This window comes from Ochotona curzoniae, unplaced genomic scaffold (assembly GCF_017591425.1).
Source record: "Ochotona curzoniae isolate NIBS_2020 unplaced genomic scaffold, NIBS_Ocur_1.0 contig_3520, whole genome shotgun sequence".
In the NCBI taxonomy this organism is placed as follows: domain Eukaryota; kingdom Metazoa; phylum Chordata; class Mammalia; order Lagomorpha; family Ochotonidae; genus Ochotona; species Ochotona curzoniae.
This window is the reverse complement of record NW_024465894.1, coordinates 11,207,790-11,235,303: the sequence shown is the minus strand read 5'-3', so window position 1 is coordinate 11,235,303 and position 27,514 is coordinate 11,207,790. Positions and strand designations below refer to the sequence as shown.

Below are 27,514 nucleotides of genomic sequence, written 5' to 3'. Positions count from 1 at the left end.
CTTGGCAAACGAGTTGGGTGAGGTAGAGTGGAAAATATGAGGCCTGACTTCAGCCTCTGGCCTTGTCACCAGCTTGTTCAAATTGCGACTCAGTTCCCTTGTCTAAATCCGAGCTAAAACAGCATGGCGCTCAAAGCCCATGTGTTGTTTGAGTGTATGTACAAAAAGAGCTGCAGCGTTCACCAAGTTCTATGGTTTTATTTCTTGGATTTTCAGAAACCAATCAATTGAAAGGGAAGAGGCTAAATTAGGCGTGACGTTTAGCAGGTGCTCAGGAAAGTTTTGTAGACGGCAAGAAGGGGTAAGGATTCGGAGACTCGGTGTATAGGTCAAGGAGCCAGCTCTGACTAGCTGCAGACTGTTTGGAATTCTCTGTTAATGTCAGAAAGTCACATTCACCCTGTGTTACTGACTGATACCGGCAAGGTCTGGACTGGGGCTCTGGGTGAGGCAGGGGGAAAAAGCCCCAAGTGCTGTGGCCTCCTGGAGCTCCCAGCGGGAAGTGGACTAGAACGGTTAGAGGAGAATTCAGGGGCTATGGGGGGTAGTATAAGGTGGGGTCCGCTCATCGCTGATAGGACAGGAAAGGACCCAAGGGGATCTGATGGATCCAGCGAGCCTGGAAGGCCAAGCCCTGCCACAGGTGGGAGAAGGGAAGGGCCCCTGATAGGATGCTGTGGGCACCCACAGAAGCACAGGTCCTGGGAAGCATGGGGCACACCAGAAATGGTTATGTCGCTATGTTCCTTGCCTGAAGAGATGCATTTAAAAGGAATTTTATGTGTTTTACAGCCACCACCAGCACAGTCGATGGTGCAAGCTCTGGAGTTACTCTACGCACTGGGAGGTATGCCTGTTTCTTAACTCTCCACTCCTATGTGGGCGCCCTGAGGCTCTCACTACTCTTCAGAAAGACGGTTGATTCTGTTCATCTGTGTTATCCTCTTAATGACACTCTCTGTGAAGTAAGAACTTGGAGCTCTAGTTAGATGAGCAGTACATGAAGATTAATTATGACAATGAATTTATGAAATGTAGCAGTTCACATCAGTAGCTGCTAATGACTGTCACTCTAGTGTCTGAGCCATCTTTCCGTGCTCTCTCAGGTGCATTAACGTGGAGCTAGGTCAGAAGCGGAGCAGCCGGGACTTAAACCAGTGCCCAAATGGGGTACAAGTGGTGCAGGCAGTGGCTTAAACTGTTACCATAAGGCCAGCCCTGGACGTGTCATTTCAATAGGGAAATGTGATTTATGGCTTTGTGTTTAGCATGTCCCAGGGTTTGTCCATTTGTAGCATGCATACTACTTTATCTCTTTTGTTGCTGAATGATATTGTGTTGGAAAGCTCTACCACATTTTTATCCATTCATTAGGTGAAGGGCATTTGGATTCTTCCCACTTTTCGGCTAATGTAAATGATGCTGCTTCAAACATTATTAAGCATATAATATGTTTGATGGACATTCCTGCCAGCAGTATGTGAAATTCCCCATTCTTGACATCTTGCCAATAGTTGTTAATTGTCTGTGTTGAAACCAGTCTCGTAGATGGGAAGTGACGTTTCCTGGCTTTGGTTTGCATTTCCTGGGTGACTTAAGATGTTGAATACCTTCTGATATGTTTGTTGGCTGTATATATTATATTATCTTCTTTGAAAAATGTTTATTTAAATCTTTTGCCCATTTTAATTTGGAATATTATCCTTTTCTATGGAGTTGGAGGAGTTTTTTTATATATTCTGGATACAAGTTTCTTATCACATATGGGACTTTTAAATATCCCTCCCCTTTCTGTGGGTTCACTTTCTACTTGATGTTTAATAGTGCAAAAGTTTTAAGGTTTTGTATAGCTCAGTGTAGTGTGTGTATGTATGCAAGAGAGGGAAGAGATTTGATTTGTGCTTTTGGTGTTGGGTCATGTCTGAGACACCATTGTCTATCCTGTAGTCATTAACACTTAAGGTGTCCTGTTGGTGAAAGCATAGGCAGTCATTGGTTTCAGAGTTGTGCAGTGGCAGAAGGGCCTTCAGCTGGGTCTGCAGGAGATCTGCCTGTCCCACCTTGTCACAGGTGCTTGTCCCTTGTTCTCAGGTATGCAGCAGGCACTTGGATGCAAGGTTTTCTGTGATAATCTGAAACAAGGGTAAGACAACCTGGGCTGCAGAGGACTTTTCACTCGAAGTATTTTCCTATAAACAAACAGAATAAAATATTTATTTCTTCTGCCTTGAAGAAGCTAGAGAAGGGACAGGGAAATTCCCAATTTAACTTTATTTCAAATGGAATCATCGTCTTTAAAGAAATAATGATGTTGGAACAAAGCAGAAATGTTTTTCTCTATCCTGCCCTGAGCTCTTGCGACATTTGTTTTCTTCCATAGCAGTAGTTTGCATCTTGGACGCCTTGGGAACTCAAGTGGTTGAGAGACCAGGAGGGCGAGTAGCCTGTGGAAGGAGGCTACTGAGCTCAGGAAAGTGCCCAGAAGGCCACAGGCCATGTGGGTCTGGTGTTGGCAGCAGAGGAGTTGGGTCCAGGAATCAGGATCAGAGCCGCTGGCCTGGTCCTTGCTCACAGCATTTGAGAACAGAAGACGCAGGGTGTCCCCCCTGGCATTTCTGGTGTGTTGAGTGCTGGATCTGGAGAAAGATCCAGAAGCTGACGCAGCAGGGGAGGTGAGTGTTCTGCAATCCAGGGCCACTGGGGCTTCCTGGTAGTGGGGTCCCAGAAACAGCAGGTCTGGGAAGTGACGGACAGAGCAAGGCTGGGGCGCTGACGAGATTGCAGCACACTGTTTCCTTACAGTGGAAGTTACTAGAAGTATTGGGCTTTTAAAGGTGTGTTTTCGAGAGCTCACCAGAGATCTTTTATCTTTTCTTCTTTTAGGGTAACCGCACTCTGTTGTCAAATTGAGTTTGATAGTGCATGAGTAATCTTTTGAATTTTTTTTATATCCCTTGTCTTTTATTCTCTGCACAGCTGCACATCTTCAATAGCGCATGCTTCTGTTTTCTTTTGTTGTTTTCACGGCAGGTTTGGACAAAGATTGTCGCCTCACTGAACCACTAGGCCTGAGGATAGCGGAGTTTCCTTTGAATCCCATGTTTGCCAAAATGCTGCTTGAATCAGGTGGGTGGGGCATCAGAGTTTGCACAGATGTTGTTTTGACTGTCGGAAGAGGTGATCCCTGGATTCCATGCACCCTAAGAAGCACACCGTGGTGCAAAAAGGAAAAACAAAATTTGCCATGTGAACCGTGTTTTGGTGCACAGTGCCATGATCCTAAGCCCTTGTACACAGCCGTGCAGCCACCAGCGCCGTCCGTCTCTGGAACTTCTTTCGACTTCCTCACTGGAACTCTACCCACTTAACAGCGACTGTTCCCTCTTCCCCTGCCCTGACAGCCACCACTGCACGTCCTGACTCTACATTCGTAAAAAGTAAAAGGTTCCTGGAAAATTAATTCAAAAGATAAGCTTATTTTGTTTCAAAAACTTGAAACCTACAAATAGTTTTTCAGAACATAAATTTTCCATGACTGTGTTTTGAAGATCCCGCATATGCTTGGATTTTGGTTACATATCTGAAACCGAGTATCTGGAATATTCATCCAAGAAAGTAGATGTGGAACTGAGCTGCCTGGGGACAGGGCCAGTCCAGCCCCCACCTTGGTCTGCAAGGAGAACCCCATGGTGCCTCTGCAGCAGGGGCAGCAGCAGCTCCCCTCTCAGAGTCAACTCACTGGGCCCCACAGAGGACATGGCTTTTGGCTAAATTCATTCAATATTTTTGTTCTTGAAATACAAACATATTATCTCTCTCTCTCTATATATATATATATAAACTATGTTCTTGTTTGATAATATGATACCAAGAAGGTAGTCTTGCTCTTTTTGATTGTTTTCCAATGAGCATGCTTTTTGTTTTATAGGAAACTTTGGCTGTTCTCAGGAAATTCTAAGTATTGCTGCCATGATGCAGATCCAGAATATCTTTGTGATCCCCTCCAACCAGAAATCTCAGGCTGTAAGTCCACATCTGTCCACATCTGCAGCCATGCCCTCTTCATCCCACATCCCGCAGAATCTCCCAGCCTCCGGGACAGGAGGATCATGGGAGTCAGGGGACAGGAGGCTCATGGGAGTCAGGGGACAGGACTTCATGGGAGTTGGACAGGAAGCTCATGGGAGTCAAAGAAGATAAGGCTTATGGGAGTAGGGGAAGGAGACTCATAGGAATCAGGGGATAGGAGGATCTTGCGAATTAGGGGCAAGGGCTTATGGGAGTCGGGACAGGAGGCTCACAGGAGTCAGGGGACAGGAGGCTCATGGGAGCCAGATTTCAGTGATTGCTTCATTCTTTTCAGATTCGAATGCACCGAAAATTTGCTGTGGAGGAGGGTGACCACCTCACCATGCTCAATGTGTATGAGGCATTTATCAAAGTAAGCACATGGCTCTCCCACCAGTGTGGTCGGCTGGGGAGTCCGGCTTCCAGCCTGGGCTTCTGAGGAGCCCTTGGTAGCTTCACCTTGCCTTGGAGACGCAGTGCTCTGGCAGCAGCCTGGCAGCCATTCCCTCAGTGTCCCAGATGTGCTGTGTTGGCCGGGAAGGCAGCGCCAGCCGGGGAAGTCCTGTGGCAGCTGCTGCCACCTCTGTCACCAGGCTGAAGGTGCCTCTTAGTCTTGGGGTAGAAGTTGGAAGGTGTCCCAGCTGCTGTGAGCAGAGCCAGGCCAGGATCTGTGTATTCTCACGTTCATGTACCATCTTTGGTTGTTAGTAATCCTAACTTCTGTTGCTTTTAGTATTCTATAAAACTAAAGGCAAAAAATAGAGCTTAAAGTTCCCTCAAAATGTGGGTAAAAAGAGCTACAGCTGAAGAGCGTGATGAAAAGAAAGAAACTTCTCACGAAAAGGAAAAGGTGTAATATTTTGGCTCTTCAGTATCATTTCTTAACTTTATAAGAAAAATATTAAAGCTTTATTTTAGCAGAGATTTGGGATTGATTCAGTTAATGAGAAGTTTTTCAGAAAAAATATTTGTCTTATTGAGACTTCTAGATGAATTCGGTTAAAATGCATTGGTCCAAGCACAGTGTGTCTTCTTCCATCTGAAGCTCTGTCTGCCAGTGGAGTGTGGCTACTCCGATGCGTTACTCCATGCTGCCTTCTCAGAAAATCTTCTCTGCATCATATTTTCTTACTTAAAACACTTTCCCCCATGGGAAATTAGAGTGTAATTTCAGAGGTGGCATTCCCATAGCAGTAAGTGAATTCAAGATATAAAGATTGTATTTAAGAATGCAGGAAAAACTTAAGCACTATTGATAGAAAAATTATACCTTGGAGGCAAATAACAGTAAAATACGAATAATTTCTGCATTGGATATATCCTGTAGTGCAATAAAGCCATAAGCCAAGGCCCTGCCATGAGCAAGAGCTGATTGACAGAGAAGAAGGCTCTTCCTGATGGCTCATGGTGCCTGCGGGTGTTATAGATGGAAAGCGAGTTTTCAGGAGGCTCCTGGGCCCTTCAGCGCTTGGTGAGACCCAACAAGTTTGCATGGCAGCCTGGCTGGTGACAACTGTTTAGAGCGATGGGGCAGAGGAGGGCCAGCTGGGATCAGCAGATCTGATCCCATTGAACAAGCAAGTGTGGGTGGAGAGGATGATCTCCCCACTGTCGCCTTAGTGGAGGGAGGGTGTCTCTGGGTTTCTCTGACTCCCCTCTCTGGGTTCCGGTAGCACAACAAGAATTCCCAGTGGTGTCAGGAACACTTCCTGAATTACAAGGGTCTCGTGAGAGCCGCAACTGTGAGAGAGCAATTGAAGAAGCTTCTGGCAAAGTTTCAGGTGCCCAAGACATCTAGCAGAGGTACGAGGGACTCCTGGGCTGGTGGCTTCCCTTTTCCTTAAAGCTCTGCAGGGTTCATGCGAGGAGTGCAGTGGACTCTGCATCCACGCAGCCTTCGCAGTATGAATTGCCTGTGTTGATGAAAAGTTGCATGCACAATCAGATGCCCCGTTAACACTGAAAGAAGTTCATAGCCCGTGACAACACGGAAGAATCCTTAGCATCCACATCGATGCACATTGTAGTTCGTTTTCGCTTATAGGCTTTGCCAGAAAAATACTTGGAAGAGGATGGTATTTATGGCTTACTGTATAGAACTCATGTTCTGATTCCAAAGGCAGTCCCTCCTGCAGACAGTGACTGCCTTAACCAGGATTCAGGAGGTTACGCTGTAGCAGGGGTTCTACCAGTATTCCATTGCATGCCCTTGCACTTGGTGAGATGGGGGGATACTGCCCCTGTCCCCCAGATGATCCCAGGGAGAGGGCACATGGAGTTCATGATAGCACAGCTGGTAATCGGCAGGGCTCAGGTCCCTGTGGCTGCATAGTCCATACCCAAGGAAGTGGCTGCGCTGTTGGTTCGTGTCTTGAATGCCTCCTGGTGTGCCAGGGACTCGGCCACCTTGTCAGCTCTGCTGGGACTTGTTGACGTTTCCTGAGTGCTTAGAACAGGCAAGCCCATACTCCGAGTGCTTTATATGTTAATTCATGTAACGCCCACAGCAACCCTGTAAAATATTTACTGTTCTTCATTTATAGAAGAGCAAAATAAGGCTAAGGGGCAAAAATTTTGAAGGTCACAATGAGTGTGTGGTGGAGTCGAAATTTGAACTCGGGCCGTTTTCACCACCTTGTTTTGTCTTTATGGTAGGAACAGGTGATTAAGAAATTCCCAAGGCATGGGAACAGTACTGGAAGACTATCAGTTCTCTTAGAAGTTAAGACAGTGGACTCCTGAGTAGTCATAGAAGACAGGGCGGGGGTGGCAGGAATGCAGTGGAGCTGGGGCCAGGGGCCTCAGGGCAGGCCTTGGGGGTGGCAGAAGTTTGGTAAATTGGAAAATCGGAGAGGGGTGGCAAGCAGTGTGCCGGGCGAGGAGGACCCTGGTCTTGGCAACAGCGTGTTAGAAGCTTAGTGAATATTTGATGAGTGAGTAAAGCCACAGGGGAGGAGGGATTGGAACTTGGGTAACTGCTATGCTATAAACTTATAAGGAGTAGCTATCTGGAGAAAAGCTGAGCAAGATTCTAGTCCATGTCTTGTTCTGGCAAAATCCTCTCCTAAATAATGAGTTCTGGAGGTCCTGGCTAGCGTGGTGCCCAGCTCGGCCTGGCCACCTGTGGCCTGATGGCATCAGAGTTACAGGAGCAGCCCTGCCCTGTTTTCCTCCGCAGTCATTGTAGGAAGCAGGACCTCTTCACAGAGTGCATGGCAGACAGGTGGCCCTGGGCAGCATGGAGCTGGCAGGTGGCTCGGTGTGGCATGGGGAGGAGCTGGGACTGGGTCCTCGGCGGCATAGCATAGGGCTGAACACACAGAGCGCTGGACGGGCCCAGGTCTCATGTATCACTGTTTGCCACCTGTGCAGGTGACCCTGACCCAGTGCTGAGGTGCATCGTCTCGGGATTCTTTGCCAACGCGGCCAGGTTCCATTCTACTGGGGCTTACAGGTAACACAAGGCTCTGTGGAGCGTATCCTCCCAGAGCAAAGTTGAGATTAGCTCTGTAGCCTTAAGCAAATTTTCTTAACTCTGGCAGTGACCCCTATGTATTCAGTCCATTCACGTGTTGTGATGTGGGTTTCAGAAGGATGAAAATGACCTGTCTAGAGACTGGTAGTGTGTCAGTCCTAACAGAATGAAAGACCTGGAAAAGGTGTTACAGATGATCTTCTCCAGGGAAGTTAACTTTACCCTGAGGTAGTTCATTTTGTCATCAGAGAGATGCAGGGCTGCACATAACACATACCCAGGGTACTGTGGCTGCATCTGGCATCTTGGGAGGTTGGCAAGTGTTTCCTCAAGTGATAGATGTATGTGCAGCTTGTTACTGCCAGTTGTGTTTGCTTGGCACAGGAAGTCGCTGACAGTTGATGCCTGGCTACATGGGGCATAGCACACTCAGGTCCAGTAGAAGGAGAGCATAGCTTAGCCTCATTCATTCTGCACTTGATCTTAGCCAGAAGGCCGAGAAGTGATAGCCTCATTCATTCTGGTTCTTTGAGTTGTGGCTTCTGGTTGGTCTCTTCTGTCCCTAGGCTCATTTGAGTCTTAGAGCTTCCCTACAGCATGTTTAAAGTGCAGCTGCCAGCGTGCCCTGTTCTTTAGTAAGAGAACGCTCCAATGACTCTCTCCCCAACCCTAGTTTGGATTTCCTCTGTGTAGTATTTACCAGTGACTCCTCCCCTGCCCCTGGAAAGTGTTAGTCTGTCACCTTGAGATTAGCAGGGTGCGGGGGGAGGCCCTGCCCTGGACACTGGGCTGCGGTCACAAGTCCAGAGGTGTGGACCTGCTCCGTGTGACATCCTGTGGCTGACTGACTTGGAGTGTGCCCTGTTGGTGGTCCAGGCAATGTTGTCGTGGTCACTGTCTTCATTCACTGCCCCTGCCCGCATAGCTGGCTATGTTGAGATGGCTCTTCCAGTGGGGAGGGGAGCCCTGAGGTCCTCCCTGGTGAGTGCCACTTCCTTCCCGTTTCACTCGCTTCCCCTCTCCTGAAGAATGCTAGTTCGAAGTTTAAAGCATTCTTTTCTTCGATGTCCTGGGAAAGATGAGACAGGACTTGATGTGGGTCCTGCTGGAATTGGAAACACTCTTGCAGAGAATTCATTAGCTCAGTGTTGAGCTCTTCAGGTGGTCCTGCCACCTGTGTTCTTCATCCTTTGTAGAAAAGCCTGTAGGAGTTGGGCTGTTAGGGATGTGGGAGTGCCGAAGAAGATGAACATGGCTGAGCCCTGTGTTTCAGAATGTTATTTTCTGAGTGTCTGCTTTTGTGTTTGGGCAGTATTAAAGCATCTGGTTGGAGTGGCTGCTCTGGGCTTAAGAGGGGCCTCAAATGGAGTTCTGTTTTGCCAGGACCATCCGTGACGACCACGAGCTGCACATCCACCCGGCGTCGGTCCTCTACGCAGAGAAGCCGCCCCGCTGGTGAGGCCCCTTCGTTCTCGAGCCTGTGCCCAGGCCTCCTTCCCACCCGCTGCTGGGTCCTCCCAGCCCCGGGCTCACACTGTCTCTAGGGTTTCTGGTCTTACATCTCCTCAACTTCTGGCTCCATTCCCAGGGTGCTCTAATGGCAGAGACGGAACCTGCCTGTGTGGCATCCGCCTGGCCAGGTGGTGACAAAAGGCCCTGCTCTTCCTCTGCGTTTACTGCATTCTGAGCTGTGGGTGGTGTACTTAGGGTTGTGATTCGTGGTGAATCAACACCCCACATATTGCAGAAACTTCACTCTACTAAAGACTAAGAATTTGAAGTTATGCTCTTCGCTATTTGGTTGTTTGTCCTACAGCCTCAGGGAAGTCTTTTTTTTTTTTTTTTTTTTTTTGACTGAGAGAGAGAGGGATCTTGCATCTACTGATTTCACTCCCCAAATGGCTACAGTGGTTGCAGCTGGACCAGGCTGAAGTCAGAAGTCAGGAGCTTCATTCAGGTCTCTCCCATGAGTGATAAAGACTCAAGCACATGAGCCAGCATCTGCTGCTTTCCCAGATGCATTAGCAGGTGCCTGGACTAGAAGCAAAGTAGCCAGGGTTTGAACCAGCATTCTAATATGGGATGCTGACATAACAAGTAGCGGTTTAAGGAGAAAAAAAAAACCACAACATGTCTAATTTTGAGTCCTGACTGTCAGTGGAGAAGGTTGGGAATCAGCTCATGTTTCTTTTGTTTTAGGGTCCTCTACAATGAAGTCGTACAGACCTCCAAGTATTACATGAGGGACGTGACTGCCATTGAGTCTGCATGGCTGCTGGAGCTGGCTCCACACTTCTACCAGCAAGGAACGGTAGGAATGAACACAACCTGTGCCCTAAACTTCTCATATTTTTCAAATATACATTTTTAAAAGATGTATCTTTCATTTATTTGAAAGAGTTATGGGGTCAACTGGGGTGTGAGGGAGAGAAACAGAGAGATCTTCCATCTGCTAATTTACTTCCCAAACAGCTTCAGTTGCCAGGGCTGTGCCATGGCAAAGGCAGGAGCTCCATGGGGCCCAAGCAGTTGAACCATCCTGTGCTGCTTTCCCAACCAAATGAGCATGGAACAGAATCAGAAGTGGAGCAGCCAGGCTCCCAGAGCAACACCCATGTGGGCTACTGGCGTAAGGTGGTGGCTTAACTCCTTCTGCACAGTGCCAGCCCCTTTAAATATGCAGTTTCCACTTTAATTATCTAAATTTATTCCCAGTTCCCCACTCCACACGTGAGCAGATAGAGTGGAAAAGACATTACTATGGGGCCCGGCGCGATGGCGCAAGTGGTTAAGGTCCTTGCCTTGCACGCCCCGGGATCCCATATGGGCGCCGGTTCTAATCCTGGCGGCCCCACTTCCCATCCAGCTCTCTGCCTGTGGCCTGGGAAAGCAGTCGAGGACAGCACAAAGCTTTGGGACTCTGCACCCACGTGGGAGACCCGGAAGAGGCTCCTGGCTTCAGATTGGCTTAGCTCCAGCCGTTGCGCTCACTTGGGGAGTGAATCATGGGACAGAAGATCTTCTTCTCTGTCTCTTCTCTCTGTATATCTGCCTTTCCAATAAAAAAATAATAAAAATAAATTTAAAAACAAACAAACAAACAAATCACTCCAACTCCATAAGAGAAAAAGGACAAGAAGAAAATCTATCTCTAACTCTTCATCTTTGACTTTGCTCTTCTACATCATTTCTTTTTTGTTAAATTATTATTTTGAATTCTTGAATTTTATGGTACAATTTTGTCTAGACTGTGATTCTCCCCCAAACTGCCACTCCCAACAAATTCTTCCCAGTTGCTGCAGTAGTATAGTCCTTCATAAGGAGTCATGATTCCATCAGTCTGTTGTTTAAGTGTGCCCCGACATTGCTGGTACAGACAATGTCAGACAGTCTGGCATCCCATTGTCTACGCATTTCCAACAGTTTCATTGGGGCTCCATCTTTGATCTGGAAGCAGGGATGCATATTGCATTGCCCACGTCTGGATATGGTACTCTTTATTACTCCATCACTATACATTCCCATAAATGAGAAGCCAGTAAACAAAATCAACAACTGGTATGAATTAGAACAACAGCAGCAACAACAGCATTGCAGCACCATTCTGCATCATTTCTAAGGAAGTGTTTTAGACCTGTGTCCAAGGGAGTGGCACAAGTGCTCTGGTGAGGTTTGCCTCACAGGTGTGCAAGCCATCCCATACATGGGGACGAGCACCTGCGTCCCTGGGCATGCTCCTCCCACGGCAGGCCTGGGTGGGGTGAGCAGGTGAGAGAATGCACAGCAGATCCATATTTGTTTTCTTCATTTTTGCCAAAATGGTCCATTTATTTCCAAAAACAAAAAACAAAGAGGGGGCAGGCGTCATATACTTTTTTAACAAGTTTTTAAACCCAGTAGGAGTGGGGAACCTTTTTACTGCCAAGGGTGCTATGGACATTTATAACATTGTTCATGGATCATACAAAATTATCAACTCAAAAATGAGCCTGCTTTTAGACTCACTGAATTTCTAGTCCTGCCTGTGGTGGCTTTGGCAGCGCCAGGCCACGTGGCTTCACAGACTCCTGCGGCCTGTGGGCTGAAGGATGCTTATGTTTGGAACTGACAAGGAAATTGGAGTTCGTAAACTCCCTGGCTGGCTGGAGCCCACAAAACGGCTACTCCTGGTAGTTCATGTTGTTCTAAGGGTGGGTTTAAGACAACCCCCTTTTTCTTGGTTCCTCTTTCGCCAATTCAATGGGTTTTTTTCCTTCCTTTAAAAAACCTGCTCTTCAATTATCAAATCCTTTTTAATATTCTCTTTTATCTCTTCTGATGGCTTTTTATGCCTCTTTAATTTTTTTAGTGGTTGCTCTAGGGATTATAATATGCATCCTTAATTCACTGCAGTTGACCTTGAATCAGTGTTATGCCATTTAATGGATAATGTGAGAAAGCTGCAGGAGTCTTTCATTTCCCCCGTCTCATTCTGTGCGCCATACATCTTATTTCTGCATATGCTTGAATCCCGAATACATTGGTATCATTTGGATTTTAAATGATCGTCTTCAGGGGATTAAGAAACAAGGAAAAAGATGTTTTGGGTCACCTGCAGAGCTGTCGTTTCTTTGTCGCTCTTCGTCCTTTGAGGGCATTGGACCTCTCTCCGGTGCCTCCTGTCTCAATGTGTCTTTCTCTGAGCGTGCACTTCTTTGCAAGCGTTTGTCTCGGCCTCATTTCTGGAAGATACTCTTACCACATACAATTCTAGGCGGAGTGTTCGGCTTTCCTGTTTAGAACTTGGAAGAGCTAATTCCGTGAGAGCCTGTTCTGCAGTGTTTGCAGGAGACAGCAGCTCCTGGTTTTGTTCCTCCGTGTTGCTGTGTCTTCCACCTCTCCCCCCCTTTGGTTGTGTTTAAGAGGTATTTTTTCTTTATTTTTGATTTTCATCATTTTGACCCATGATAAGCTTTTCTTTGTTTATCCCATTGGAGTTCATTTGACCTTATTGGATTTGGGGGTTGGTTTTATCTATTTATTTTAAAAATTTTTTCTGGGGATTGATTTTTTAAAACATTGTATTTGGGGGAGGGGTACAGCTCTGTGACACACCTGCTCAAACCATCACTTAGAATGCATCCAGAGCACTGGTTCACTTCCTGACCATCCTGGCTTCCCACCCAGCTTCCTGCTAATGTGCTAGAAAAGGCAGTGGGTGATGGCTCAAGTACTCGGGCCTCTGCCACCCATGTGGGAGACCAGGATGGAGTTCCTGGCTTTGGAATCAACATGTAGAAGACCCCTCTCCCACTGTTTCTCTCTCCCTCTCTTTAGCACCTGTTATGCCACCTGTCCTGCAGGTGCTCTCTGTGCCTCAGTGTGCAGCTTCTAACAAAAATGATAAGCTCATTTTTTTTCCTTTAAAAAAATTTATTTACTTAACTTGAAAGGACTGCAGGTGTTTGGGGGAAGATCTGTCTGCTGGTTCACTCTGCAGATGGTTGCAGCGATCAGAGCTGGGCTGATCCGGAGTGGAAGCCAGCAGCTTCTGGGTCTCCATGCGGGTACAGGGACCCATGGACTCGAGCCACCCTCCATTGCTTTCCCAGGACATAAACAGGGAGCCGGATCAGAGGTGGAGCCACTGGGACTCAAATTGGCACACATATGGGATACTAGCACTTTGAAAAGCTCATTTTGAAAAAAAGTTTTAATTAATTAATTTGAAAACAGAGAGAGAGGGATTGATTATCCATTTGCTAGTTTATTCCTCAAGTGACCGCAACGGCTGGACCAAGCCGAAGCCAGGAGCCTAGAGCTCCAGCCAGGTCTCATGTGGTGGCAGGGATCCAAGTGCATGGACTTTTCCTGCCGCTTTCCTAGGTGCCTTAGCATGGAGCCGGATCAGAGGAGGAGCAGCTGGGATTCGAACCTGCACTTATGTGGGATGCCGATGTTGCAGACAGAAACTTAACACAATGCTGCCTTTCCTACCTTTTCTGTTTTTAAAGATTTATCTATTTATTTGAAAGGTAGAGTTACAGAATGAGAAACAGAGTGATAAGCCCTACTTTTCTCCCTCCCTCCTCAGTTGCCTCCTTCTCAGCCCATCACCTCCACTGTGAGCAGAGGCTTTTTAGAGAGGCCGGGACCTGTAGGAATGACCTTGTGCAATGATCCCAAAGCCCTCGAGAACCAGCTCAGAGGTGCTGCCACTGTCAGCTCGCACCCATTCTCCCAAATGCGACTGGTTGCCCATGTATGGCAGAGGTCCCTTAGCTGGGCGCAGGGGAGTGGCTCGCAGCCGCCTGCCGCCCTGCCATCCCCACTCTGTTCCTGGCACCGGGGGTGACTTTCCATTACCACTGGTCTGCGCAGTATGGCTTTCACCCCGTCCAGGGGCCTGAGATGGGTCAGAGTCAGAGCCGTGTTTATGTTCCACATTCCTGCTGCAGACAAGCACCAAAAATGGTCTCGGAGGCCCAGTGGTGTCGACTCCCATCGCCAAGCTAAGGCTGAGGGTGCTGACAGGGGCCCGCAGGGAAGAGAGGAGGCAGCGACTGTGAGCAAGCCCTGCAGCTGGACAGGGAAGGCAGCGTGGCTGGTGGGATATCTACCTGCCTGGTTCGCAGAGGTGTCTTTGGTAACCCCGGCAAACCCTTTTACCCCATGTTGCAGGTCCCTGCACTGGTCCTGCCACAGGCAGCAGTGGAACCTAAGTTGGAATCCTCACAGCCCATTTGGCCCTGGATTTTCTTCCATGTCGTGCTGTGGTGTGCTGTGTCTCTCATGTCCCATGTTCTCTTGGGATCTGCGGTTTTCTCCTAACTTTGGGGCCACTGGGGAGTATTGAGAAATGGGATTTGGACATCAAGCCGCCAGGGTATGGGGTGTGGAAGTCCTTAAGTGAAGGTGCACGCCTGCGGTGTCCCCACTGTGATCATTATGGGCATCAGGAACCCTCAGCTGGCCAGCAGAGGTCTTTCCTCACCACGCAGGACACTTGCTTTTCCAACTGCCAGGTTAGCAGCCAGGCTACTCTGCTTCCAGACCAGCTCCCTGGAATGCATCTGGGAAGGCCATCGAGGATGGCCCGGTGCTTGGGTCCCTGCCATGCCTGCGGGAGACCAAGATGGAGTTGTGGCTCCTGGCCTGGCCACCTGCGGGCGTTTGGAGAGAATCAGCTAGTGGAAGCTTTGTCTGTTTTTCTCTGTTACTGTGCTTTCAAGTAAAGAACCAAAAGCTGATGCTCGCACGCACGACCTCAAATGCATATTTTAGAATTTCTAACACTTTTAGCTTTACCTTAGAATGTAGAGTATTTTTATCCCTTCTTTCTGTTGTCTGATTCCTGTGACTGTAAAGTGTCATTTATTATTTATCCTGGTAAAGAGTGACATTTCTGGGGAAAAAAGAACAAAGTGTCACTGGGAGCTGTCCTCTGCCTGTGGCCACTCACTGCCCCCCACAAAGGTGGGGGCCGTGCTTTGTCCCCCGACCCCAGGCCCATAGCATGGCCCCAGCAAGTCTGGGGTCCTCTGCAGTATCCCGGGCACAGGCAGTAGCACTGTCCTCTGGGCTGGGGCAAGGGGCAGCCATGGCTCGAGAAGAATGTCATAGCTCGTGCAGGGCCCTGTATGACTGGGCTCAGCATGGCGGGCCGGGCCTCGGGCTGCTCTGGGCCTGCGTGAGGCCTGGGGATTTGGGGGCTTCTGCCTGCCAGATCGTTTCCTGAGAGGCACAGCACCCGGTGAGAACACATGGACCGGATGGGGGGCTGCACTGGCCGTTCACATGGCCACCCTGCTGGAGTCTGGTTTCTTCATCTGATGCTCTTTTCTCTTGCAGCACCTGTCTCTGAAAGCCAAGAAGGCCAAGGTCCAGGACCAGTGAACAGAGCTCAGCTACAGCCTCCAGGACTGCCGGCTTCAGTTTCCCGCCCCACGCAGGAGCCGGCCTTGGATCGCCCGGGACCTGCAGCTGCTCTGCAGTGGGCCATGGCCCTCTGTAAACCCCTTCCTGCCTGCCCACCTCAGCCTTGCGCTCCTTGCCGGCGTTCTGGAGGAGTTTGTGCACGGGCAGAGGTCCCACGGCAGCATATCCTCAGCCTGCTCACGGCATCCGTGTGGCCCCTCAGCCAGCTCCCAGTCCCAGCCCAGTTCTTTAAGGAATGGGAGCAAAGTGAGGCACTGAAGACAAAAGCACCGTGTGGGTGGACAGGGGTTGTTGCTGGGCTGGCTCGGCCCTCCCTGCTGGGACCACGGCTTTGTGGACCCATGGAGCCCCTTGCCAGGTGTGCACTGGCAGGCTGGGCCCCTGCACTCGCTGGGGAATTCTGGCAGGATCAGCCAGGGCTGGCTGTGTCTGGTGAACACAGGGTCTCCCACATCAGGCAGCCCCCATGTTCCTCTGCCTGTGTCCCTATCTGTCTGCAGCCGGGCATTTCCAGGGCATAGGTGATGGACAAGGGAATGCCCATGCGTGTCCGTGAGAGCAGGAATCTCAGTGTCATGCATGGGCTCAGCTCTTCGGGAGCTTGGTCCCGTGTCCTAGGCCACTCCCTGGGCACCAGGCCATTCATCAGCTCAGGCCCCACGGCAGGGACCCACTACGGTTTAGATGCTCTAAACTCACATAGCTCAGGAACTCACCTGCTCCTCATTTGTCTCTTGTTTGTTGGCCTGGGTTCTCGCAAGAACACAGGGCCATGGCTCTCCACCCGGGGCCCCCAGGGCTGATCCGTGGGGCGGGGTGTGTCTCCTCGCCCCACTCACACAGTCCCCTGTGTTTCATCTATTTAAGAGCTCATAGCTTGAAAACTTATTTTTGTACTGGTGTTAGTTTGATGTGCCACTTTGGGCACCAACCAGCTATGTCATTTTTATTTCCATTTTGTAAACATGTAAATAGTGGTGGTAGCTTGTTGCTACCAAGAGTAAATCTTTATATCTGAAATAAATATCCTCCCTGCCAGCCTGTGGTCTGTGTTGTCAGAGGGTCCATTGTCATGATGGAGGGCCTGACCCGGGGCTAAGACTGGCACCTGGGCGGTCCTGTGTGACCCAATTCCCCCCAAGACCGTCATCGAAACCCCTGGGACAGCCCAAAGGGGTGCTGGTCCTTGCTGGCTCCACTAGGTCTCCACATGGAGCGTTCAGGATCACGTACAGGCTCAGGCTGTGGTGGAAACTTGGCTGAGAGGCTGCGGAATCCACACTGTAGGTTGGAGAGCAGAGAGCTAAAACCCTTGGGTCAGCCGTGCAGGGGAGCAGGTGGCAGCTGCTACCACTCCCTGCCACCTCAGTGCTTAGGCACAGAGGCCTGGCTGTGCTCTCGGCTCTGTTATGCAAAGACGTGATCCTCATCCGGTGTGTAGCCACGGATCCCATGTGACCCAAGGCCCTGGTGCTCTCTCCTTGGAGAACCACAAATCGTTGGCAGGCACTGGCGTCTGCTTGGGCCTGATTGCCTGTTTTGTTCCACGTGGTTCTGGAGCTTGGGTACCCTCAGGATTCACATGGGTTTTCGTTTTACTCAGTAAATTTCTCCAGCACCACCATGCCTCCTTGGTAGCAAATCGGGATGGGAAAAGCGGCAGTGGTGCTGTCCCATGGGCCGTGGGGGTGCCTCTCATGGGCTCTGCTGTCCCACGGGCCGTGGGGTGCCCCTCACGGGCTCTGCTATCCCACGGGCCGTGGGGTGCCCCTCACGGGCTCTGCTGTCCCACGGGCCGTGGGGGTGCCTCTCATGCGCTCTGCTGTCCCACGGGCTGTGGGGGTGCCCCTCACGCGCTCTGCTGTCCCACGGGCTGTGGGGGTGCCTCTCACGGGCTCTGCTGTCCCGTCTGCTGCGCATTTCCATGTGGCTTGAACGTAGCTGTCAGGGGAACCATGCTTCCATGCAGATCCCCACCCCCACCCCTGCGGGTTGCTCCATCCAGTTTACACTGGTGCTGCTGAGGTCCTTGGGCCCTAGGGCTGGGTGGGGCTGCTCCAGGCCAGGGTGACGTCGTTGTGAGGACAGGACATTCTCCCTGGGAGCACACACTGACCTCACAGGGGCCATGAACTTCGCCATCGATGGGTAGGATCCGGGGTTGGGACGCTCCTGCTGTCCGGAGCAGAAGGTGCTGAGCGGGGCTCTGCAGCACACACCCCAACCTTGCTGGTCAGTTTTAGCCTTTCCTGTTTGATTGCTTCCTCCCAACCCCCCGTTTCAGGATTCTTCTGTCTTCTGTCTTCTCATACAGTGCAGTTGGCTTAGCACTGGCTGTCTCAGTTCCCAGCTATTCCTTGGTTTGGATTTTTTTTTTTTTTTACTCGTGTCTGCTTTGCCTCTAAGACTCTACCTCTTGGGCCCAGCGCAATAGCCTTGTGACTAAATCCTTACCTTGCATGCACTGGGATCCTATGTGGGCACTGGTTCATGTCCTAGCTGCTCCATTTCTCATCCAGCTTCCTGCTTGTGGCCTGGGAAAGCAGTTGAGGACGGCTCAAAGCCTTGGGCCCCTGCACCTGTGTGGGAGACCCGGAAGAAGCTACCTCCTGGCTTTGGGTTGGCTCATCTCTGGCTGTTGTAGCCATTTAAGAAATGAAACAGCAGATGGAAGATCTCTCACTTTGTCTCTCCTCTCTGTAAGAATCTGCCTTTCAAATAAAAAGAAATCTTAAATAATAATGAACAGAGTGAAGCAACCGCCAGGTGCTGCCCTGCACCAGTTAGGCTAACAGGCATCTGAGAGGTGGGACAGGCAGTGCTGGAGAAGATGGGGAGACTAGACACAGCAGGTGCCACAGTCCGAGAGCCACACAGCATGGCTCAGTGCAGCGTGCAGGTGCTCCAAGCCACAGTAGCCCTGTGTCCAGCTGTGCACGCCCAGTTCCGCTTGCATCTAGATGTGTGTCAGCCTCCAGGACATATGGTGGGCCAGGGGCATGATGGCATCCATTGCTGGAAAGGGTGTTAACGGGCCTGTGGCTGGTGACCTGGTGGAAATCAGAGGCCTTGACAATCAGAGCGGGAAACAAGAACAGGGAGGCATGAGCACGCCGCTCATTGAAACCAGAGGTGCAAAAGGCAGTGCAGCCACAGCAGCCACACGGACTGATAAAAGCCAGACATCAGGACTGTCGCCTGGAGTGGTGGGAGTGGGCAAAGAAACTAAACGATGTGAAGCTGGGCTGAAGGACCCTCAAGTATTCACCTGGAAAGAGCCGGGTCTGAGCATCCTTAATCCTGGGGCTTAGTGGTTCTGGGGGGTGGATGGAGGTCAGGGGGTTGGCCTTACCTACCCCGTGTCCTGCCAGGCACCACATCTGCACTGACTAGAATGGCCCACGTGTGAGGTGCAGCGCTGACATGGGCATCGCCTGCTGTATCTCCGACTCATTTGTTCTGCACAGCCTGCTGTGGAATCGGTTCTCACTGGCAAATAGGAAGCCAGGAACAGAAGCAGGACTGCACGGGGGCCCGGGATGAGGTTCACGGGACGTGCCCCTTGTAGAAGCCCTGAGCAGAGCAGACCACTGGTAGCACGTAGAGTTTGGCTGGGCGTGGCTGCTCCATGTTGCCACGTCGTGGGGAGCCACAAGTCTGGATCCATCACTGCGAGTCCTGGCTGCGGGCTCAGTCTCCTGAAGACGGAATCCTGGCTGTCACTGCAGGGATCTCGCACCAAGAGCTGAGCCAGCGTATTGGTCTCAGAGCTGCTGACCATCAGGAAGATAAGGAGAACCGGGCATCTGAATGAGTGGTCTGGGCAGCCCCGGCTGTGGTTCCTTTTGTCCTCCTGGGAGGACCCCTGTTTGATGAGCACCGGGCCTGGTGTCCTAGGCCCTGCTCTGCAGGGGCAGAAGCATGGCCAGACCACGTGCAGGTTGGGGGAGGCCAGGAAGGAGTCCGTGGACGTCTGCATCAGACTGCTCACTGCCTACAGAGGGTGTTCCAGACCTTGCAAGTACTCCTGGCTTCGGCTGCAGACTCAGGGAGGGCAGGGTCACCAGGGCCTGGCTGCTAGGGGGCTAGGCTCCATGTTCCCAGATTTGTGACCCTGGGTCAGCCCGGGTTGGAACAGGCCTAGATGGTATCAACTGTCTCGCCAGCCACCAGGATTAGCAGAAAGGGCCCTGCCTTCCCACTGCTGTGTCCCCAGGTGAAATTCTGGCTCCTTCTGGGTGGGAGGCCACCTCTGGGGGCTGCAGGGCCCTGTGGAGAAAGCAGGAGTTAGAGCACAGAGCCGAGGAGAGGCTGTGACAATGTTTGTCCCCAGTCTCCTGGCGACCTCTCCCTCCCTCCGTCCCGGCACCTTGACCTGCAGCTCCTTCAAGATGGCTGCCATTCAGGTCAGTGATGCAGACAGGAGGATGTGCAGGGAAGAACCTGACCCAATGACCAGGGCCTCCTGCTGGTGGCCACAGCTGGAGCAGAGGGCAGGGTCTCCCTGGCCATGGGGCTCAGGGCACCAAGTACCTGAGGGTGCCCGTGGGAGCTGAGTAGGGCAGCAGGCAGTGGCATCAGGTCAGACCTTGGTGTGCACACACATTGCTCAAACTCCCTAGGGGCAAACCAGCACATGAGATGCATACATACATCTGACACTTCCAGTAGCACCTGCACATCAAATGCAAATACATACGCATGCGCACACACACTACACTCACCCCAGCTTTCTAATGCCCATTCACCTGGTTCAGGGACCCAGTCTACAAACACACACACAGTACTGGCACTCAGTGCACATGGGTCCAGACACCTAGCTTTCAAACCCGTGCTGGGTGGTCTACCAGCCATGTATGGGAGATTGGGCAGTGAGCACAATAAAGTGTCTGCTCCCTTGGGGCTCACGTGCTAGAACGCGACCCATGCTCGAGGTGCAACCCTCTTGCTTTAGCCAGGGTGTATGTCCTGTTTCTGAATTTCATCCTGGCAAGATGGTTGGCAATTGCGCTACGCAGCGGCGCTGTGCTGCCCTCTGCTGGCCGAGGATGGACGTGGCCCCCGAGTCCACGATAGGGAGGGAGCCTTGGCGAGGCCCCTGCAGGTGCACAGGGGCGGAGGATGCGACCTCTTCCCAAGAGTCTGCGTGTCTCCTCTTCAATCCAGGCAGGCCGCTGAGGACCTGGCGGCTATTACCAGAAGACAGCAGTGACCTGGCCAGCTTCCGAAGCCCGGTCCCCAAAGGGCTGTGCGGCATCCACCCTGCTGGCCAGCCAATGAGACCAGCATGCTGGAGTGAGCACTCACGAATGGTCACAAGTGCCCGCTCACGAGTTCTAGTCAGGGCAAGATCCCACGTTGGCCTACCTCTCCCAAGCTGGCCCTCCTCTTTCAGAAAATTTATTTTGGGGGTTGAGGATGGGGGAAGAGAACTCCAGACGCTTGCCACAGCCAGAGCTGGGGAGCTGAATCACCAGACCGTGGACCCAGGCTTGCCACGTGGGTGGCAGGGACGCAAGCGCCGGGGCTGGCCCCTGCATCCCCCCGGGGGCGCCCACCGAGAGCTAGATCAGGAGTGGAGTAGGGAGTGAAGGCGGCCAACCCAGGCAGCAACTTGGCCTGCTGTTCCTCCACCCCCGTTTCCGAGCCGCCCTGAGCTGGGCACAGGTCCTCCAAGGACACGGACAAGAGTCCCTGCTATACCCTGCGGCGGCGGGAGGTGGGCGCCGGCTGGGCAAGCCCACGGTGAGGGTGGGGGACCGTGTGTCCACATTTGGGGACAGACCCTGCTTGGAGGACGCCGTTTGCTTGAGGGAGCTCGACTCTGGCCGTGCCGTGCTCGCGTTCATTGGATAGTAAGGTTCTGTGCGGGCTCCGCGATGTCCCGAAGGTCCTAGTGGACTTTAGCGTAGCCGGGAGCGGCGTGCGAGGAGGGGCGCGAGAGTCGAAGCAGTGAGGATCCTGCGAGGGGGCGGCGAGTTCGAGCCTCGGAAGGAATAACTCGAGCCCCAGCACCCACGGCCGATGCCCTTGGCGCTGGGTTCGCACCCCGGGGCTGGCCTGCTGGCCTGCGGAGATGCTCCCTGGATCCCCGGACCCGGTAGCCCCGCGGTCCACACTGGTCCACACTGGTCCACACTGGTCCACACGTCCTGCTGCTCCGCCTCCCGGGCCCCGGCCTGGATTACCTCACGCTCCGCAAGGAGGTGGCCTGCAGGGGGCACTGGCGCCCCGCGTTTGCAAAGCCGAGACCCACGAGTCCAGCCCTAGGACCTGCCCTTGGCCGCGGTGCCCCGAACGGCGGAAACCCTCCCAGGCCATCCTTGACCCGTGATTCTGTCCCCTCGGGAATCCCTTGGGCAGCCTGGAATAGCCAAACGGCCTGGAAAGTGACCCTGGGAGCAGGGCATGGGACTCGGCTCCAGCCACAGCCTGGAGACCTTGGTCAAGGCCAGTTACTTCCCAGGTGGCCGAGCTGCCTGCGTTGGAAACTAGCCGAGGAGGCCCCATCCGCAGGAGCAGGCAGGCCCACCTGGTGGCGTGGAAGGCTTGACCGGGAGAGCTCCAGGCTGGGGACCAGACCCTGCCCCTAGCCACCCTGAGCACTTTGGTAAGTGAAGGTGAAGGTGTGGATATTTCCTGTGATCCTTGATGCTTTGATATCTACGGGCTGGCAGCCCCGGGGAGGAGCTGGGCCTCCCCAGGCTAGCTCTTCGGGAGACCCTACTTGCCTTCCATATACAAATGAGCCAGTCTGACGGCCCCGCCCCACCGCTGCTTTCATCAGATGCTGCTTTAAAGCTTACGGGCCCCTGCCCTAAATCACACCAGGGACGCAATCCCAGCGACCAGGGACTGTGAAAGCCAGCCGCCCGAGCTGCTTGCCCGGCCACGCCTTCTCTCCGGCCCACCGGGAAACTGCGGATGGTTCTCGCTTTGCCCTGGCTCCTTCGGCCTCCTGACCCGCCTTGTTGCTTGTTCGTGCTGTGGTCGGCTCTTTCCTCTCAGGAACTGTGCGTAAGGGACTCTGCCTTCCAGGTGGACTTCTCACCCCCACCCCACCCCACCCCGGGACATCCCTTTTCTGGCTGTGATAATTACCCCTGACAACACAGCAACAGCTTGCTGTGCACTCTAAGCAGGGGGCTCTGCTGGCATCCTGTACTGGCAGTTTCTGGTCCAGGAGCTCCTCCCCAACTGCAGATTCTTGAGGCTCCCAGAGGGCTGATCACAGCCAGGGCTGAGGAAGTGTGATGGTGCATTCACCAGGAACTTAAGAGACTCATAATCAACACATTTAGGGTTAAACACACACTGTTTAGGGCTAAGCATCACTGTTTTCTTTCTTAAGTTTCGTTTTATATTACCTTTTTTTTTTTTTTAAAGTTGAAAGGCACAGGTGCACGGAAAGAAGAAGAGACAGAGATCTTCCATCCACTGGGTCACTCCCCAAGTGCCTGCAATGGCCAGAGCTGAACTGATCTGAAGCCAGGAGCCAGGAGTCTTTTCCCAGACTCCCACATGGATGCAGGGGTCTAAGGAACTGGGCTGTCCTCCACTGCTTTCCCAAGCCATAAGCAGGGAACTGGATGGGAAGTAGAGCAGCTGGGACATGAACCAGTGCCCATGTGGGTTGCTGGCCCCGCAGGTGGAGGCTTAGCTTACTAAGCCACGGCATAGACTGTTTTCTAGCACACACATTTAGGGAGAGAGAGATGTGGCCTTGTTTTGCATCCCTCCACAGTGTCCGGTTCCTGGAAGACAGCTGGACTTGCTTCTGCCTTCAGGTTTTGAGTTCTCTTGAGTCACGCTGCTGTGGAATACTCCCCTTTGGGAATTAAAAAAAAAAAAAAACACGAAAAACTTCCATCAGGAGCAAAGGAAACTAATCCATCTCACCTGAGTGTTCACATGGCTGTGGTTTGGACTTTGCAGAACGCCTTGGCCGCTAGGGGCTCTTGTGTCCCGGTTTTACACGGGAGGAAACTGAGGCACAAGGAGGTGATGTGGCTTGTTTAGCATCCTGCCATAAGGCTTTAGAGCCAGGTCGCTTGGGCAGAATAAAAGACCTGGATCTTGGTGTCCAGCCCTCAGCCATGTGTGCGCTCGCATATGCAGGGATTGAGCGCAGATGTAGGGACAAGGCGGAAGAACCAAGGAGCGGGGGCTGTAGCGAGGGGCGGGGGGCCGGGAGGGGCCTGGGAGATCAGTTAGTCACCAAGTGGGCCTGGTGACAGGGCTGGAGATGGCAGCTGGCGGCGGACGCAGCCTCCGGCTGGAAAATCAATAGGTGATCAGTGGTCCAGGGGCGCGCTGTTCATCAGGTGCCGTGGAGAGGCAGGGCCGGGAGGAAATATCACTGACCCCTGGCAGGATTGATCAAACAGCCAGACACCCAAGGCCAAACTCACTAATAAAGTGAGACGTTCCGCGCAGCCCGGCGGCTGCTGGCTGAAGGTCTTAAAAAAACCGCTTAGCTGAGGAGTTCTTGCTAAACTGTCTTTGTTTCTTGAGGCAAGTGGGAGGGAAGATGGGCAGCGGGAGGGGGAAGCCGGCTTGGCCATGGTTGGGTCTGGGACTCCCGGGGCGTGTGCATGCCCACACGGCAGCACACACTACTTCCACATGGCACATGTGGACACAAGCATGCACACACTGCATCACACACCTGGGTGTGCCTGCTCCAACACAGAGAATTTACATGTGACACAGATGCACACACACACACATGCCTTGCCCGAGGGCGCACAGCATGCATCTCTATGGATTTTATTCTTTTTAAAAATATATATTTATTTGAAAGACAGAATGACAGGGGTGGGGGTGAAGATTTTTGCATCCACTGATTCATTCTCCAAATGGCTATGGCAGACAGGGTTGAGCCAGGATGAAGCCAGGAGCCCATAACTCCATCTGGGTCTCCCACATGCGTGCATAATCCCAAGCTCCTGGGGGACATCTTCCACTGCAGCAAAAGAAAAAGTTCAGGTACATTATTAGCTGCATCGGGAATGGAGCAACCAGGACTGGAACCAGCACTCCTACCGGTGCTGCGAATGGAAGCTTATTCTACTACACCACCACCCTGGCCCTATGCTGTGTGTTTTTCTTTTAACACTTCATTTCTTTCACTGGTTTCACCATGTCCTCTACCATCAGCCCAAAGCTGCAACATTTGTAGCTGTAGTGTACAGAGACATAGGGTCTGGGGCAGTAGCCTTCTGACTTGCAGCTGAGAGCTAGGAAGTGGAGGTTTCGAGGTAGAAGTCCTGGAGTGGATGTGGGCTGGGAAAGCAAAGTGCAGCTGGGGTGACCAGAAGCCACGGGATGGGGATGGAGCTGGGCAAGCCTTGGCATTGTGTGAGTGGTCCAAGTGCTGAAGACCTGCCCAGGCACTTCCTGTGTGGTGGACCGTGATTTGGCACCTGTGCCACCATATTCAGACTGGGGTGGGATGTACTTAATGTATTTGGTGACAAGTGTGCTCTGTGGGGTGCCATCGTGCTGTCCAACTGTGAGGGCGGGCATGGCTGCTTTGCCATGTTTTGGGTGAAGCCTTGAACTCACGTGGTTAAGCACTTGGTTGCATCGTGTGACTAGAGAGGGGTGGGGCCGGATTGGTGTCCTGGAGGCTGAGCTCCAGGAAGGTGGACCTATGTGTGTTAAGGGGACCAACATCCTGATGTGGGGGGGCGGAGCGCCAGCCCTGGAGCCCTTGTCCAGAGTCCTCACCCCTCCCCGCCGTCCCGCACCCCTGGACAGAGTTGCCGTCTGTGTTGGCGGGGACATGGCTGCAGGGGAAGGACAGGAAGATCCACCAGGATTCGGCAGCTGACCTGAGTCTGGAGGTCCGGCCCCTGGGAGCCTTTGGGGTTGTAAGAGCACAGAACACGCTCGTGGAGAACGAGGGAGGATCTAAGCCACGGGGACACGCGACGGCAGCAATCCTCAGGTCCCGTCCCAGCCTCCTGACTCAGAATCTTCCTTCCCGACTGGGGCCATGGGGTCTGCATGTTGACAAATGTCTCAAGTCATTCTTCTGCACATTCGAATTTGATTCCTCAGTGCTTGCTCAGCCTGGCATGCTCTCCCTGTAGATCTTTTTTTGGCTCACACTTTCACTTTTGTAGTTTTCTGTTTAAACATCACCTTCTCAGAGAGGCCTCTCCTGCCACCTGATCTAATGCAACACACTTCATTCTTAGTACCCTTGCTTTGCTTTGTCTTCACTATCTGGTTTTTTTTTTCCTGCATGGATATGAACTGTGCAGGCCTATGAAGTGCACTGTACAACACTGTAATGCAGGGAAGAAGCATGCAACACCCTAAACAGGTGTGCTGTGTTGTTTAAGATGTTTTCACTTGACCGTGAGTATATCGGGGCTAAATCCATCTAACTTGGTAACTTGTGGGTCCCTGTGAGTTTGTGTGTTGGTGCAAAGAGAAAGAGAAGCTTAGGGAACCACGTGGTGGAGTTGACAACACTGGATGGGTGTCCAGGGTCCTGAGAAACGGTGATGGGAGCAAGGTAAAGAAACGGGTCAGGGGCACAGGAGGATGACCGTGTGGCTGGAGGACAGGTGGGAGCCTCTTGGGCTACTGACACCCCGGCATCAGGGGTTCTGTCTGCAGTGAGCCGTGCTGGCTGCCCCACCTTCTCCCTGGCTTCCTCTGATAAAGTTGTCTGCAACTGGGCATCGATGCTGCTCCCCCAGGAGGAGCAGTGTCCCTCAAATAGCCACAGTGTTTCCCCAGCCAAGAGCTGACTGTTCCGGATTCATTAAAACAGACTGGATATTCTCTTTCCATTTCTGTGCCAACTGTTGGGGGACTGAATTCATCAAGCAGTGGAGGTAACGGATGGTTCAGGTGGGAAGCAGTGAACTTAGCGATTTTTTTCCTTTTTCTTTCTTTTTTTTAAATGTATTTTATTTGTCTATTGCTAAATGCTTCAGTGTCATAGAACATTCTGGAAATAATTCACTGTGCTTGCTCAGAATAGAACTGGGCCTATGGGAGAAGAATGATCACTTGTTCTTATACACATTTTTGTATGACTTACTTTTTTTTAAAAAACAAACACTTGTGACAGCATTTAGAAAGTGTTTGGGGGCCTGCATTGTGGTGTGGCAGGTTAAGCCACTGCCTGTAATGCTGGCAAGCCCTATGAGTGCTGTCCTGTTCTGATCCAGCACCCTACCAATGTATCTAGGAAAGCAGTGGAAGATGGTCCAAGTGCTTGGGCCCCTGCCACCCATGTGGGAGACCCAGATGGAGACCCAGGCTCCTGACATTGGCCTAGTCCAGCCCTGGCTATATGACTATTTGGGGAATAAACCAGTGTATGGGAGCTCTTTGTCTTTCTTTTTCTCTGTGTAATCTTATCTGTTAAATAAATAAATAAAGTTCCTTTAAAATATCTGCCTTAGAATTTACAACTTTTTACAAGCAAAAGGTAAGTTCTTGTAAAAAACAAAGTTAAGCTTTGCACATTTAATTAGAATGTGAGATGTGACAGGCTGTCACCAGTCTCCCTCGCATTGCATGTGTTTCTAAAGCAGAATTTATGAGTGAGTCTGAGGTTAGAGTTGAACTTGCCCAGTTCCCTGGATCTAGGGTTCCTTAAACTTCTTGTAGAGAACAGAACAAGGCACTGCGGTGTGGGACTCCCAGGACCACTGCCTCCTTCTTCTAGCACCTGCCCCTGTTGTCAGGGAAACGGCCCCTAGTTGAGTGGAGCCATCCCTAAGTCAGCCCAGTGATTTGTCCTTGTCTAATTATTATTACACTTTGCATTTCCCTTCGGGATGAGTAATGGGGGAGGGCCAAGGGCGGGGGTAGGTACAGCAGCTGAGGAGTCATGATTTGTGGGGTTGGCAGCTCATCTTTGAGAGGAGGGCATTTATCTCTGTGGAAGCGGAAAACAGCCCAACGGAGACGAAGTCAACGGTTCCTGCGTGGGTCCGTGTGTGTCGACGCGCTCACTGGGAACTTGTGTGTGTGCAAACTTGAGGTGTGGTGTGTGGATGTGCAGTACAAGCTGAGCATGCGGCC

General features: G+C 51.8%; 1 protein-coding gene across 3 annotated transcripts in view; it reads left to right on the top strand.

Annotated features, from left to right (window-relative positions):
* Nucleotides 1-15,920, top strand: part of DHX35 (DEAH-box helicase 35) — a 57,000-nt gene extending 41,080 nt beyond the window's left edge. For 2 of the 3 annotated variants that reach the window (XM_040981470.1, XM_040981472.1), the window contains 9 exons: nt 793-847; nt 3,031-3,126; nt 3,929-4,023; nt 4,364-4,441; nt 5,742-5,871; nt 7,441-7,522; nt 8,927-8,998; nt 9,743-9,854; nt 15,374-15,920. In XM_040981470.1, the coding sequence (XP_040837404.1) occupies nt 793-847; nt 3,031-3,126; nt 3,929-4,023; nt 4,364-4,441; nt 5,742-5,871; nt 7,441-7,522; nt 8,927-8,998; nt 9,743-9,854; nt 15,374-15,418 (765 nt within the window). In that variant the 3' untranslated portion in view covers nt 15,419-15,920. The remainder of the gene's footprint in view (nt 1-792; nt 848-3,030; nt 3,127-3,928; nt 4,024-4,363; nt 4,442-5,741; nt 5,872-7,440; nt 7,523-8,926; nt 8,999-9,742; nt 9,855-15,373) is intronic. The other variant, XM_040981471.1, reaches the window with a different exon arrangement.
* Nucleotides 15,921-27,514: the final 11,594 nt, after the last annotated feature.